General features: G+C 39.9%; 1 protein-coding gene across 2 annotated transcripts in view; it reads left to right on the top strand.

The window, feature by feature from the left end:
- The window catches only part of LOC136008081 (sodium channel protein type 5 subunit alpha-like), a 213888-nt gene that overhangs the window by 115866 nt on the left and 83373 nt on the right, over positions 1-14649 (top strand). For both annotated transcript variants that reach the window (XM_065666864.1, XM_065666863.1), the window contains 2 exons: positions 3313-3486; positions 4909-5265. In XM_065666864.1, coding sequence (XP_065522936.1) covers positions 3313-3486; positions 4909-5265 — 531 coding nt within the window. The remainder of the gene's footprint in view (positions 1-3312; positions 3487-4908; positions 5266-14649) is intronic.

Genomic DNA, 14649 nt, shown 5'->3' with positions numbered 1-14649 from the left:
GTATTGGAAAAAGCACAGGCTATCTAGCTCTGGCATGGTGGAATTGCCCCTAAAATCTAGTGGTAGAAACAGAGATATCCTGTAGGACCATAATTATCCTGTAGGACCTTGTTATTCTTAGCTCTGGGCCTTCTTGGCCAGGTTGAGGTTCTTCTCCTAGGCTGTGAGACCAGTCTCCAGTTTCTCAGCTGCTGTGTTTTGGCAAATCTCTGTGTGTAAAATCTGTTTGGGTCTCTTTTGCCTCAGACCCATGTTCTTGCCCTCTGCAGAAAGCAGTAGATAAGGTAGCTCAGAAAGTCATCTCACAGGACTGCATCCAGCTCCATTTTGCAGCCAGCCTTCCTTGTTTTTGCTCAACAGTTTGTGGCCTTCCAAAATGACTTAAAAATACTCCTTCAGACCTGCTCTCCATCAGAGCAGGTGGCAATGCTGCCATTTCCCCCTCTGGCAATTGGTAAATGTATCTGTTCCTTACTCTGCTTTTGGCAGACCACCTTCTCTCTTTGCAGACCACAAGCAGTGAAACTCTAGCTCCTGGCATCCCTCCTACCAAAATAGCTCTTGCAGACCTGCTGGGACTGAGCAGGGCTGAGCAGGGTGCCAACAAGGCAATAGAAACAATGAGCAGAGGTATGAATTGCAAACAATTGTGCTAAATTTTGCAAACAAGCCCCAAAATCTCACTGTGAGTTCCTCAGTGCTTCCTGGAGCTATTTATCCTCTTTGTGCTAAAGTTGAAAATAAACAAGAAAGCCTGCTAATATTTTTTGTAGCAGGCCAATGGCATGGGCTCCCTTTCCCCTGAGATCCCAAGATGGGTCTGTGAGATGACAAACCACCCCAGCTCCCCATCACCAGCTTTACTTAAACCCCCACATAACTGGATTGATTGTGAGTGGAGCAGGTCAGAGGAAGGTAACTCCATTTTGTGGAGGATTTTGCAAAGTCATTTGTAATGAAAATTGACTTTTTTGCAATTTCCTATGAAAGAGAGTCCGTGCTCCAGGGCAGGCTGCCAGGTGATTGCATTCCCCAAACCACAGACTGCCAGACCCCTCCTCTGCCCCCCTGCTGGCTGGCCATTGTCCTCCTATTGCATCTAACCCTCTTTGAATGATTACACTAGTATTAAATGGGGGGAAATATTAAAAAGGGGACATCTTTGTCATTTTTTCCTCAAAACAAATGAAAGAATGAAAGTAGGCAATGGATTTCCTTTCTCCGAGAACAATTCTTTATCCACTGCCAGTCACTGGAGATCTTCTCTGTCCATCTACTTCATGCAGCATCTGTTACTTTGGGGCTCCTTTAGATCATCACTTACAGGAATAAACATTTTCAAATGTGATCAGAAGGCCAGCCAAGCACGTGTACATGGTTCATCTGCCTATGTGGTGCCACCACTTAAAAAATGAGTAGCTAGAATGAGATTTCCCCAATTTTTATTTCCTTTAGAAACAGATACCATTATGCGGTATTTAAGCCTAAATAGCTGAAATGATAGATAAAATATTAATTTTTTTTAAAGGCAGAGCTCTCCAAATCACCATTGTCATATTTATCTCCAGCAGGATGCTAAGTTACTTGCTTTCTTTCCAGTCTTTATCACTTTAAGTATCCAGCCTCTTGTCCAGGTGTAGTCAGTGTATACCAGGTGCCAGTGATTTGACAACTGCCCATGGAAATTCGTAGCTGGTACACGTACATGATTCCTGATGCCTTTAGGAAGGCTCAGACATTTTGCTATCTTACCGTGACATTTCCTTCTCAGAAGGCTATTGATTAAAATGATTCAGGCAAAGAAAGTGATCCTCCTGAGTCATTTCTCAGCAAGGTGGTTGCATAATGTATGCAGCTTGGTATTGTGGTTTTTAAGGCAGTCCCCTAGATATAATTTCACAGACATCCAGTTTTGTCTTGTTCCTCTGTCCTAAGGGAAATTGGAGCATTCTGGTGAGAAGCTTTGGTATCTCTGACCACAGTGACTCAGAAGTTGTTGGCTAGTTAGAAGTATGAGACAGGTCATTGTGTTGGGTTCTTGGTAAGGGATGGTGATGGGATGTTGATACATCCCAAGGTACTGTTGCAGCTCAAGGTATTATTTTTCTGATGAAATTTATTTTTAATTTGTTTATTTTTATTGCTTAATATCATAATTACATAGCTTTAACTTTTCCATTCTACATCTTACGGGTTTCTCATCTCTTTTGCTCAGAGTTGACCAGTTTTGCTGGGATAATGCTGCAAATATTTAGCTTATTTGAAGGAAAATGCTTCTCTTTGACTGTTTGTTACTGATATGTGTGCTCTGGGTTCCCCCCTTGTTTTTAACCAGCACAGTGTATTAATGTTGACTGTTTCGTGGAAAACTGTGTGCTTTAATATATATGGACAATGGAGATTTTTTCAGAAACATAAAGCTCTGTGTAGCTTGTACTGGGGCTTGGAATGAAAAAGAAACTATATGAAGAACTTAGTGCCCGCATTTAGTCATTTCATGTTGACTGTAGCCTTATATTGTGCACTTAAAATGTTACTGAAGGAGGCATAAGAAAGCACAAGATCTGATTCTCTGAGATACTTTGCCAGGAATGTGTTAAAACCGAATTTGCTGTCAGTAGCCTTCCCTTTCCCCCTTCCTCCCCCCCCCCCCCCCCCCCCCGGTAATATTTATGTGTTGTTTTACAGAAAAGTGTTCCAATTAGAAGTTCTGCCATATGACATTTGAACTGGGTCATAAATAAGCAATATGTTCCCAAGACATTGTCAAAAGAAAATTGCCATGAGTATTTGTAAAACAATGTCTAGGACTCAAACTACAGTTTCTAATCACCTGTCAACTATAACCTCAGAATGACTGGAGACTTATGTTGCCCTGATATTGACAATAATAACAAAATGAAAAGGGATAATACAGCAGGAACACTACAACCCCAATACCCTTCAACACTCACGATCCATTTATTTGGGTTTCTCCACTGAAATGAATAGATTTAACCTCTATAAAAGGCACCTTTACACCTTTTTTTACCACTGGGATTGTTCAGATGGTTGAAGGAGATGGAAATGCATATTTCAATCCAGAGCTTGAACTTGGATGTCATTGTAACTTTACAGCAGTATCAAATATTATTGTGAAAAGACTAGACAAAGTTGTAATAGTGATAAAGAACCAGGCATGAAAAATAAAGTATTCGCTTGTAAAATGTTTGGAGGTTTGTTTTCTGCTGTGTCCACCTGTATCAGTGGAAAGTATGCAAGCAAAGAGGTGTGCTTAAAAAGTTACTTTGACTTCATCTTTTCTTTCTGCAGGTCTTCACTGGGATTTTTACAGCAGAAATGATCTTCAAAGTAATTGCCCTTGACCCTTACTATTATTTTCAGCAGGGCTGGAATATTTTTGACAGCATAATTGTTATTCTAAGCCTGATGGAACTGGGTTTGTCCAGTATGGGAAACCTGTCTGTTTTACGCTCCTTTCGACTGGTAATGGTCTTATTCTGTTCTCACCCCTCTTCTTTTATGATATATAAACTGACATGAATGCAACATATTTTCTTAAAAACGCATCTGCCGATAAAGACTTTAATTGCTGCAAACTGGTGAACAGTACGTGACAGTAATTATAGGCTGCGCCATAAATGGAATTGCTCCAGATTTACATCAGGGTAAATGAGAACATAATTTGATTCCTTCTAGCTGTGCCAGGTACTTGCAGAACACTTAAAATATTTGAGTTCTAATTTGTAATAAAAATCTGCCATTTTATACCTGTACACCTGTTAGCATAGTCAGCAGATAATTGATAGGCCAAGAAATGCAAGAGCCAGTATGTTGTTTTAGAAGTTGTTATTCCTAAATTATGTTATAAACATGCCACTGTTCTTTTAAATGTTGTCAAAAGAAGATGTCTTTGAATTATTCACGGGATGATTTTTTTTTCCTAGAACTGATCAGCATAACATAGCATCTGTCTTTCACGGGAACTCCTTAGCTGTCAGCTTCTTTGTTATGCGCGGGATAGTGGTATTCTATTAATGAGAGACTGCTGGCATATTGGAACAGAAGAGTAGTTTCCTTGCCAGCCTGACATTTGTGTTGCACTTCATGTACCAGGATGTCCATGCTAATCATTCTGGCCATGATATGGCTTCACAACTTGGAAAGACCAGGAAAATAAGCCCTTATGATTACATTTAGCAGAAGACTTTCCCAAAAAAATTCGCTGCACTGCTCGGAAATGCTAAATTTTCACTGCTTGTGTTACATCCTGAGAGTCTCCTGTTAGTTTTTGAGCAATCCTACTTCAATAGGGCTGAAATTAACCTTCGATTGAAAACACAGCACAAGGGCTAGGCACCATTTACGTCCTTAAAATAGGTCTTAAGTGGGATGTGGGTTGTGCATAGACTGCGTGATCCTCGGCACAGAGGTGATTTTCGCCCTGGGAGCTAACAGCTAATAGCATCTGTCTGAGGCTTGCTCTGAAACACTGAGGAATTTCTTCTGTCTTTGTGGGATCAAACCCTAAAACCCCTTCCCCCAGATGCCTGCCAGGCTGTTTAATTTGAGGAGAAAAAACAATATAAAAGAAAATACTGAGACCTGAGTTTTCCTCCTTCCATCCTCTCTCCAGTCCTTATGATTTTGGGGGAATGCGCTGCTAAAAGCAGGTCTGTCTAACAAGGCAGAGCATAGCTCTGGAAAACTGAATTCTTATCTAAGAAGCCCAGCTGATATTTTATTAATAGTACTAGTGAGGTTAACAGGAAGTATGGCTAAAATCACCTTGTACCACACACACTGTGGTATTTAGCATCTTTCATGTTTTATGCACTTTAATAATTCATCAGCTGAAATGTCTGTTGCTTCTGTGAACTGACACTGTTGTTTATGTTTTGTTCACAGCTGCGAGTCTTCAAGTTGGCAAAGTCCTGGCCGACCTTAAATACACTCATCAAAATCATTGGTAATTCAGTGGGTGCCCTTGGTAACCTCACTCTTGTGCTGGCAATCATCGTCTTTATTTTTGCTGTGGTAGGAATGCAGCTTTTTGGGAAAAGCTACATAGACAATGTGAAGAAGATAAGCACAACTGGCAATTTGCCACGGTGGCATATGAATGATTTTTTCCACTCTTTCCTCATCATCTTCCGAATTTTGTGTGGGGAGTGGATTGAGACCATGTGGGACTGCATGGAAGTAGCTGGGCAGCCGCTGTGCCTTCTCGTCTTCTTGTTGGTCATGGTGATAGGAAACCTGGTGGTGAGTTCTCAAGATTCTTTTTCTCCTTTTCCCGCTATGTGTGTGCAAATGTACCATTTTAAAATCCAGAAATAGCAAATCTGATATTGCTCTATGAATTTAATTCTATGAACCAAGTTGTTGCCCAAAGAAACTTGTTCATATCCCAAATACAAAATTGCTAGCATTGCATTATTAATTAGGAATGAAAACTTACTCATTTTTTGCAGAATAGATAATGTTTTAGTAGGAGAAAGGCACATGGGCTAGTTACAATGATTTTATTTCTTAGGCCAATCATGGGGCTGAAGGGATTCCATATCTGTCTTCTACACAGGAGGGAATAGCATCTTAACTGTCACTGTATTGGGAGATGCTTTTGTTTCCCTTCATTTTTGCTCCAGAACATGTGAGCATTATAGCTATCACAATGTCTTTGAGTGGAGTTTTTCATGTCTTTAACCTGCATGTTCTAGGAAGCTACAGGTTGTTTTTACAGTAGTCACTTGCTCACTTGCTTTTTTAATAGACTGTCATATAAGCATGGCTTACATAAGCTCTGAACCTATTAAGACTGAATTGTATTTCCCTGTTGACATCTTAAGGAGCGCTTTGCTGGCTTGCATCATTGTGGAAATGTTTCGCCTGTTCAGCTTAACAGAGCGACTTGACATTGAGGCTCTAATGGACTTACTGTTTGTGTAGAGAGTTGTTTAATAGTAGATGCTGCTATAAAAAAAAAATTGGGTTTTGCTACTGATTGCTTTTAGGGGTTGTTTTGCTTTGAAGTACCCGAAGTTTTTGTTCTCAGGTGCTTGAATGTTAAAGTTCTTGAAAGAGCTTGTAGAAAAACAGAGACCATTGTTTCGTTTACATTAATTTACATTTTAACAGTTAGTTTTGCACTGGCACAGGTTGCCCAGAGAAGCTGTGGCTGCCCCATCCCTGGCAGTGTTCAAGGCCAGGTTGGATGGATCTTGGAAAAACTTGGTCTAGTGGAAGGTGTCCCTGCCTGTGGCAGGGGGATGGAACTGCATCATCTTTGAGGTCCCTCCTAACCAAAACCATTCTATTATTCTATAATTCAAGATGTTAATTAGCAGCTAGAGAGAAAGTCATCTTATTCCTCTGGCATCACCAAGATTCTTGTCACATCTACCAGTATTTATGGTAGTGTCTGTGGTCACTCCCAACTGCAAGGCTAAGCGATACACAGCAGACCTCAACTACTAAAGTAAAGGCTGCAAAATGGTGTCAGAAGAGTTACAACCACTACAACTCTGTGGTACTTTCGGTGATTCAGTTTGCAGGTCTTGCCAAGTCTCACTAACATAAATTCAAAGGAATGGCAGAAGAAAATTCAGGAAAGTTAGTAAGTGCCCTGGGTAACTTCATGTTATAGAGCAGTCCAGCTATTGAAAGGAATTTTAGTAAATCTTATATCTTTGGTTTGTGTTCGTACATCCTGCAAATGTCTTAGACCAATGCAGTGCCACGTGAAACTATTTTTACTGTGGATCAGCTGATATTTGAGTCATCTTCAAAGAACTAAACTTTACAACATAGTTGGAAAGTATGTGCTGTGTAACTGCCTTTGGCACAATAGGACTATGCTGTTATTGTCAGATGGCATTTTTACAATATTTGAAGCTGATTTGGAAGGTAAAGCCAAACTAGATATAATAAAATAGTTCTCCCTCATTTGTAAGAATGTAAGAAAGAGCTTCTGAAATTGCTAAGTGAATAATTATGCTTAATGTTAAGTTTTATGAAGGGCTTAACATATTTCTTACATATGTGTATGTTACTGAGGTTAATAAGGAAAATCACCATGACAGGAATCATTAAGAAGAAGGGGAGTTTGGATAGTGAGGCAGTCCCTAGTGCCCCCTACTTTGGCAGGTCAGCCAACATGAGAGTCAAGCGTGACGCCACCCACTTCTCAGGGGACAATTGTGTGTAATGGGTACTAACAACATGCATGAATAAAACTGACACTTCAATCACAGATGCAGCAACCTGCCAACCTCATTCTGTGTGCATGGTGTATGCTGGCCAAGCCACCCTTTTATTCTTCTGCTGGCTACCTGAATGAAGCCTGTTTTATACCAGCTTCTCCCAAAATGCCATCAAGTGAAGGACAACTTGATGCGGGCAGAAATGCACTATCTGACTTTGCTCATGCTCCAATTTGGCTGTGTATGACATAGACAGCACCCAAAAAGCATCAGTTAGCATTAACCCAAGCTAACAGCTGCAGTGCATTAACACACCCTCAGGGCTGAGGTTCTGAACTGGTGTTGTCTCACCTCTGCCTGATATACATATATCCCCTAGCACTTTCATGGCACATTCACCGCACAATCCACCACAAGCTGGTAATTCACTGCTGCGTTTCCATGATGGATTTTGTCTTCCTGAAGTCACAGGCATGCCAAGATGTAGAGTCTGTAACCAAAGAAATTCTGACATCTTCAGAATTTTCCTGAAACATGAAATCTAAGGCTGGAAGTGCTTTTTTAGTATCAGCCCCAGGCTTTTATTTTTTCTTTCTTGTCTGCTGTCCATGGAAATACTATTCACTCAGGAAAATTTTAATGATATTTTATGAGAACACGAAGGTAGAAAGCACCATCAATTTCTAGGGTATCAGGCTATCCTGTAGGAAAAAATACATAACCATTATCATTGAATTAATGCGTGATGCATGGAATTATGAAATACAAAGTGTAAGGTCATGCACTCAGCCCTATTTAAGAATTTATGTTATGATCAAGTAGCTTACCAACAGAAAATGTTTGAGAGGATAATAAAAGTATATGTATCAGTCACTGTGGACATCTACATCTGAGATAATTGCAAGAAGCCTTTGCAGTCAGATCTGGTTAATGGAATCCATGAAGTCATAAAATATCTTACCAAAAAAGGCATCTAAAATGCATCAGATTAAATAGCCCCTAAAAGTACCCATTTCTGTCCCTGAAGTCTTGGGAGGCAAATTTAGCTGTAGATACCCCTATGTACATATCACTTTGGTTGACTGAACCAGTATGATGTACCAGTGTACAGATACATTGCACCCATGAAAAAAATAAATAATATTCCAATAAATATTAGGAAAGGTAATTACAGAAAGTATGAATGCTGTTGCATAGAGATCTGCAATACTAGATGTGCAATATACCTCATTAATGACTGGTGCTCAAGAAAGACTAAGTACTACTGGGAAAAGCACAGTATTGGAATATATTGGGAATATATCAGAATATGAAGATGATGAGGGGAACATAGAGCTAGGCATGGAAGGAGAATAATTGTGACAGGAGAATAGTAAGTGACAGGATATTGCTCATCCCAGAACAAAGGAATATAAATCACTATGGGTACCTTTAGGCTGGGTTTGGAAAGGAGAATTCGAGGTTGTTCAGGAGGACTTTCCAGCAAGACTGACTAGCCCCAAATCAGTAGTGTGTGAGATAGAACTTGGCAAGTTTGTAAAGGAAACAACCCATATTAGCAGGGGGCGTGACTTGGCTGGCCAAGAGCACCTTCCAGTCACATTCTTGGAAAAATAGACGTTTATCCCACCCTACATGTCCTTCCTACAAGTCAGTGTAACACGGTTCCTTGAAGAGATGTTCTGGGAAAATGATGATAAACCTCCATCAAGTCAAAATCTGTGGATTCTTAAGCTGGTCAGATGCCAAGAAAATGTCATTAAGTCTCATTTACCACCATTTCTATCTTTAACAGCCAAAGTCTGTTGATAAAATGACATATTACCACAGCTGTTCTGACAGAGACATGTCTCTGCAGTAAGGCAAGAAAGAAATCAAGTTACGGGGAATAACTTCTTATTATTTCCACCTCAACACGTTCTTCCACAAGAGTCTATCTCCTTACCAGTAGAAGGCTTTCATGAGTGCCACCAGTGCAACATGGATGAAAATAAATGCCCTAGGAGGGTAAGGGTTAGGAGAATGAAGGGCCATTTATCATAGATCCTAGCTTAAATAATACGCAAGAGAGAGATTGGGACTGGGAGGATTGTTCGAGTAGGAAAGAGAAGTGACTACAGGTATATACGAACCTTAGTCTATAAGAAGAAGTTCACAGCAATTTCCTGCCCTGAATTACTTTCCTAAGTAACAGACACTAAGTAACATAAGGAGTCGTTGGGTCTCATGCGACTTTTTAATACTTACTAGCTATGTCTGTAATCCTGTAGTTAGGCAAAATCACTTTCTATGTGTGCCTGCAAATATGTGTCTACCCAGATCAATTGTTTTATTTCTTTTCTATTCGTTTTAACATCAAGAACAAAGCAAAGGCCTGTGTAAATGTTTCATTCTGATGACCTTTGTTTGCTTTTTTTAAATTTGTTTGCTAACGTTGCCTTTAGCTTGATGTTTGCAGTCAAGAAAACAACAAAAAAAAAACACAAAAGAAGTAGCTGTGATGTACAATGTATAAACCTATAAGATGGGGCTGCCATTTGGATTGTCAGGTCTTCAGCACTGGGGCTTTGTTTCTATAGGAAAGCATTTCCTAGAATTCATTACTGAGTGTTACTACATGAACACCATGTTCTCCAATCTACGAACATAAGAGGGGGTGTATGTGGCCACCTGTGTAGGAGGACTGGTAGCCCACCCTGTCGGAATCCATCAACTGGGCAACTGTATGGGGATTTCAAAGGCAAGGGACTATCCCAGCTGAAAGTTTGTGGTTAGTGGAGGGTTTGAAGAAATTTAAGAATATGGAGGAAGATGACCTTACACATTTGTCCTCAGTGCCAGAAAATGTTCCTGGACACTTTCAATTTATAAGGATAGAACTAGCCATGAAGTCCTGTCTCACCCAATACTGTTACATCTCTATCACTGCAAATTTCTCAGCAGATCACAAGCAGGCTTGAAAGAAGCTTATGGTAATGTGTCAGATTTTCTCTTTGTTTAAGTGAAATAGATATAGAGAACTATCGCTGTCCCTTGTGGTAAAATCACAAGCAAAATAGCCAGACATCTAACAGGCCTAGGTAAAAGTAGATTACAATTTTACATTTCAAGAGCTCAGGCAGCCAAAGCATATTATGACGGTCAAAGAAGGTCTTCAAATGAGACTTATATTTCTGCCTGACATGATGGGAATGTCACTGAGGAAAGCTAGAGCAAGACTCAGACACTTTTAACAGACATGTGGCATTACATCAGGGGGTTTCAAGACCATGAAACTTTAACAGGGTGACTAAGGGTTGCTTTATGCCAAAGGAATGAGGCCTCATTCATTAAGATTCCTTGTGTCAATAAACAAATTAAAATGGAACACTGATGACATATGATAGCATTTTCCCAGCTATCTTCTTATTTTTTCACAAATTATGTACAAATCTAGAACTACCGAAGCTTTATTTTTATGGTTTTTACTGTCTGTCCCTAGAGAAATGTACAACTCAAGAGTTGCAGCAAGACTTCCTGAATCAAGTAATTATTTTTGCATTTAATGACAAACATATTCTCATTCATGGAGGCCACTGAAGACATCATTCTGTGAATAAAAGTTAATCTCCTTGGAGGGAAATGTAGTATTTATATTGGATCTGATGATTAAGATAAACAAACTGGAATTATAAACTAATGTGTGCCTTCTAATTGAAAATACTAGGTTAAGCTGCTTGCTGAAAATTAAAGCAAGTTTGGGAAGATGGTGTTACAAGTCCAAGTTACACCATTTTAGGTTTTAGTTTTCAAACCACAGGGAAGGTCTGTGTCCTCAAGCTTTGTATATTGTACTTCTACCACCACTTGCACTCTCCTTGGGCTCACCAGTTCCACTTCTTGCACAATGGAGGGAAGATGTGATAAGATACAACTATATAAAGCTGGGGGAGAACAGCATTTAGCTAGGAGATTTGCATCCACGGGAGATTCAAAGAGAAGTTCAGGTTGTCCCAAGCCTTGCATGAGCACTGCCTTCCCTCTGCTGTCTCTGCACCTTCATGTTCGTGTCCTGGATGCAGTTGTTCACCTAATTACTCTTTCAGCAACTCCCAACATTCTGGAAATGTGCATTTGTGTTTTTGGTAACATCAGCTCAGAAGGCCATCAGACAAACAGGTGACAATAGGTATGTCAGTAACAGTCATTGTCAGGACTGTCAAATCTGCAAAGTGGAGTGCATGTGGGATGCCATGGAGGAGGAGGACTCATCAGTAAGCTGCAGGAGCCGTTATGACAGCTGAGGAATTCTGGGGATAGGGACTGGAGAGTTAGAGGGTCTAAGAGAAGCCAGTGAGCTCAAGGGATCATTAGCAAGAAGTGGAAGTGTCATTTGAGTCTGTCTCATCAACTTCTACACTTACATAAGGGAGGTGAATTTTCTTTCTTGAGTCACATGCAGCTTTCCAGAAGAGCAGCCAGGAATACACGAATAAGCACATTTGGGGACGGAGGCACAATATAGTCAAAACAACTGTCAGCATATTACCATCCTTTTTGTTTCTTTTGATGTGTGCTTATGGCTGGTAGAAGGTATATCCAGCATTTGAGTTTGGAGAACTCAAACTTCAGAGGAAAGTACAGAAACCTCAGCATGCTTCCTGGCTTCTCACTTCACATTTTCCATGCCAGCTACTGCACAGTCCACTTTTCCCAGAGCATTTTTTTCTGTTTGTATTACCCATTATCCACCCTTGCTTGAGCAGCATCTGGGAAGCAGAGCACCGAGGTAGCTGATGCTTTTAAGCAAATATCTGGCTATGCCTACTTAATTATTAAGCATCCTCAAGTGTAATGAAGGGTTCACCAGAAACAGAAGCATGTGATGATCAAAAAGATAAATCCTGACACCAGTGATCGATCAGTGCAGTTGCTACTGATGTCTCCTAGCAGAGATGGAAAGCTTGCATTCTTGTATGGGTTACTTTGAAGACAAATCTTTTGCCTAAGACTCCAGGCTTTAAGTATTATGTGATTTAGCAGTGTCCACATAAATAACTATCATTTATTTTATAGGGTAGATATATCCCACCCTCATGTGTAACACCAGATGCTGATACTAGAAAGTCTGGGGAAATGAACCTTAGGATATTTATGATGGACCATCAAAGATTGCAGTGTTTCAAAAATGCCACTCTATAGTAGATTAAATAGACTCCATTCAAAGCTTGGAGATAAAGGGCTGCTTTGCCCCAGAGAGATGAGGGAAGTGCACCCGAGAACAGATGGGAGGAGAAACTACTTTCAAAATGGCCTCCTAAAAAGTAATCTGCTTCCTTCTGTCACTCCAGATTTATGAGTTTATGATTCCTGCCACAGGCTCAGTTATTTCTTCTGAAGAGTTGAATCTTGGCACTTAGTAACTAAAACTGAGCACGCATCATGTATTAGGGGACAAGTGTGTTCAGTTCCTTTTTTCACTGTACTATATGGTGTCAGCATTGAATATATCTACTAAAATCTGCCGGTATTTTTCCCGCAACATCCATCCACAGGAAGGTAAATCTGGTTTTTAATACAAATAGCCAAAGTCCTAATAAAAGTTGGGGTACAGAAGAGGAGCAAGCTCTTGCTTCTAATGCAGCTCAAAGAAGGTTGAAAACAAAAACTGGACTAAGACTCTTTTTTTTTTTTCATCTGTGAAAAAAGGAATTCCCCAAAGCAATAATCCAAAACAGATTCATTGGTGGTCTGTGACAGATTTTGGCATTTGGTGCAGAATTTCATCAGTATAAGTATTAATTCTTGATCTGTAAATGAGTCACTGTGATGTATCAGAGAGGAATAAAATCTGATAATAACGCTAGTGCACTTTCATAGGTATGATTATAAGGGAATATGAAACTATCTCCCATTAACCTGCATGGGTGTGAGACGACTTAGAAATATGGAGGAAGAATAATGCTAATAAATAAGTTCAATCAACCTGTCCCTTGGAAACCATCCTTACACCTTTTATTCTAATTGTGTTTCCAAGTCAGAGGTGCTTCTCTAAAAATATTGCTGAAGCACTGACTCCATTATATGTGCTACTGGCAAAATGAAATATTTTTAATAGGATCCACCATATATATGTATATGTGTACAGATACATATTTTATTTGTAAAGACGATAATAGTGGAATGTTTGTTGAGGCTTGCTTGTAGTCTGGGGGTTGAAGAGGTGCCAAGTTTTCAAAATAAAAATTGCAGCCCTGTTAATACAGTAGTCATCAGTAGGGAAAATACTGCTTTTTTTTTTGTACTACATTTGTCCTTGGTCAGTAGTGTAAGTAGGGTTTTGTCAGTGGTTAAGTTCTTGCTAATAGCTGGGTAGTTATTAAAAATCTAGAAGACACTAAGTCAAATTTAATTGGACAAGAGTGTGTGCAAAGGTAGGAACAACTAAATGTGTCTCCTTTTATTAATGTCACTGTGCAAGTTGTCTGGATGTCATTGAAAGGGTAATGACGACAGAATGCATCCTAGCATGTGTTCAGGGAAAGTTTTAATGCTAAAATTGACCAGGTGGTACAAATTTAATACATTACTCCTAAACATCTTAACTCTTTTGTTAAAAAAAAAAAAAAATCAGTTAAAAATATTATCTTTCCCCACAAAAACCATCAGTGAGCAGTTTATTTTAACAGTTGCCTCTAGAAATAGCTTGTTCAAAGGGATATGTGAAACAATCAGCTAACTATGACAGCCTTAACCTTCTTAGGAGGTGTATGGTATTTAAAACATACTGGAATTTATCTTTTCCATGTACAGTGCATATTCATATCTGTATTTCTCCAACTAACACGTACGTGGCAACATGGTCTCTGGCTTCCCAAGGAAGTATGCTGAAGAACATGTTCGGAAACTAAAATGTAGTACACAGGATTAGATAACAATTTCATAGAATCATAGAATAGTCAGGGTTGGAAAGGACCTCAAGATCATCTCGTTCCAACACCCCGGCCATGGGCAGGGACACCTCACACTAAACCATCCCACCCAAGGCTTCATCCAACCTGGCCTTGAACACCACCAGGGATGGAGCATTCACAACCTCCCTGGGCAACCCATTCCAGTGCCTCACCACCCTAACAGGAAAGAATTTCCTACTTATATCCAATCTGAACTTCTGCTGCTTTTATGGGTCTTACTGTAGAGTAAGAAGTTCCTGCAGTGAAAGGGTCCTGCCTTTGGTCTCCTGCTGCCATCCCATGCTTCCTCCTATTCCCAAAAGCCAGCTTGTCTGAATCTTACTCTGTTACGCTTCTCTAAATCCAGTAAAAGTACTGGCCCATATTTGCTGAGGAGAATCTCTCTCAGTATATTATAGCAAACAGTGCAGGGGAAAGGAGAATCAGAACTGGTTTCTTCATACTTCTTAACACATTTCTGCAATTTACGTCTCTCTTGTTCTATTTCCCTGTCT

Source organism: Lathamus discolor, chromosome 2, assembly GCF_037157495.1.
Source record: "Lathamus discolor isolate bLatDis1 chromosome 2, bLatDis1.hap1, whole genome shotgun sequence".
NCBI lineage: Eukaryota > Metazoa > Chordata > Aves > Psittaciformes > Psittacidae > Lathamus > Lathamus discolor.
Note: the sequence above shows the minus strand (reverse complement) of the source record. Positions and strands in the feature narration are given on the sequence as shown.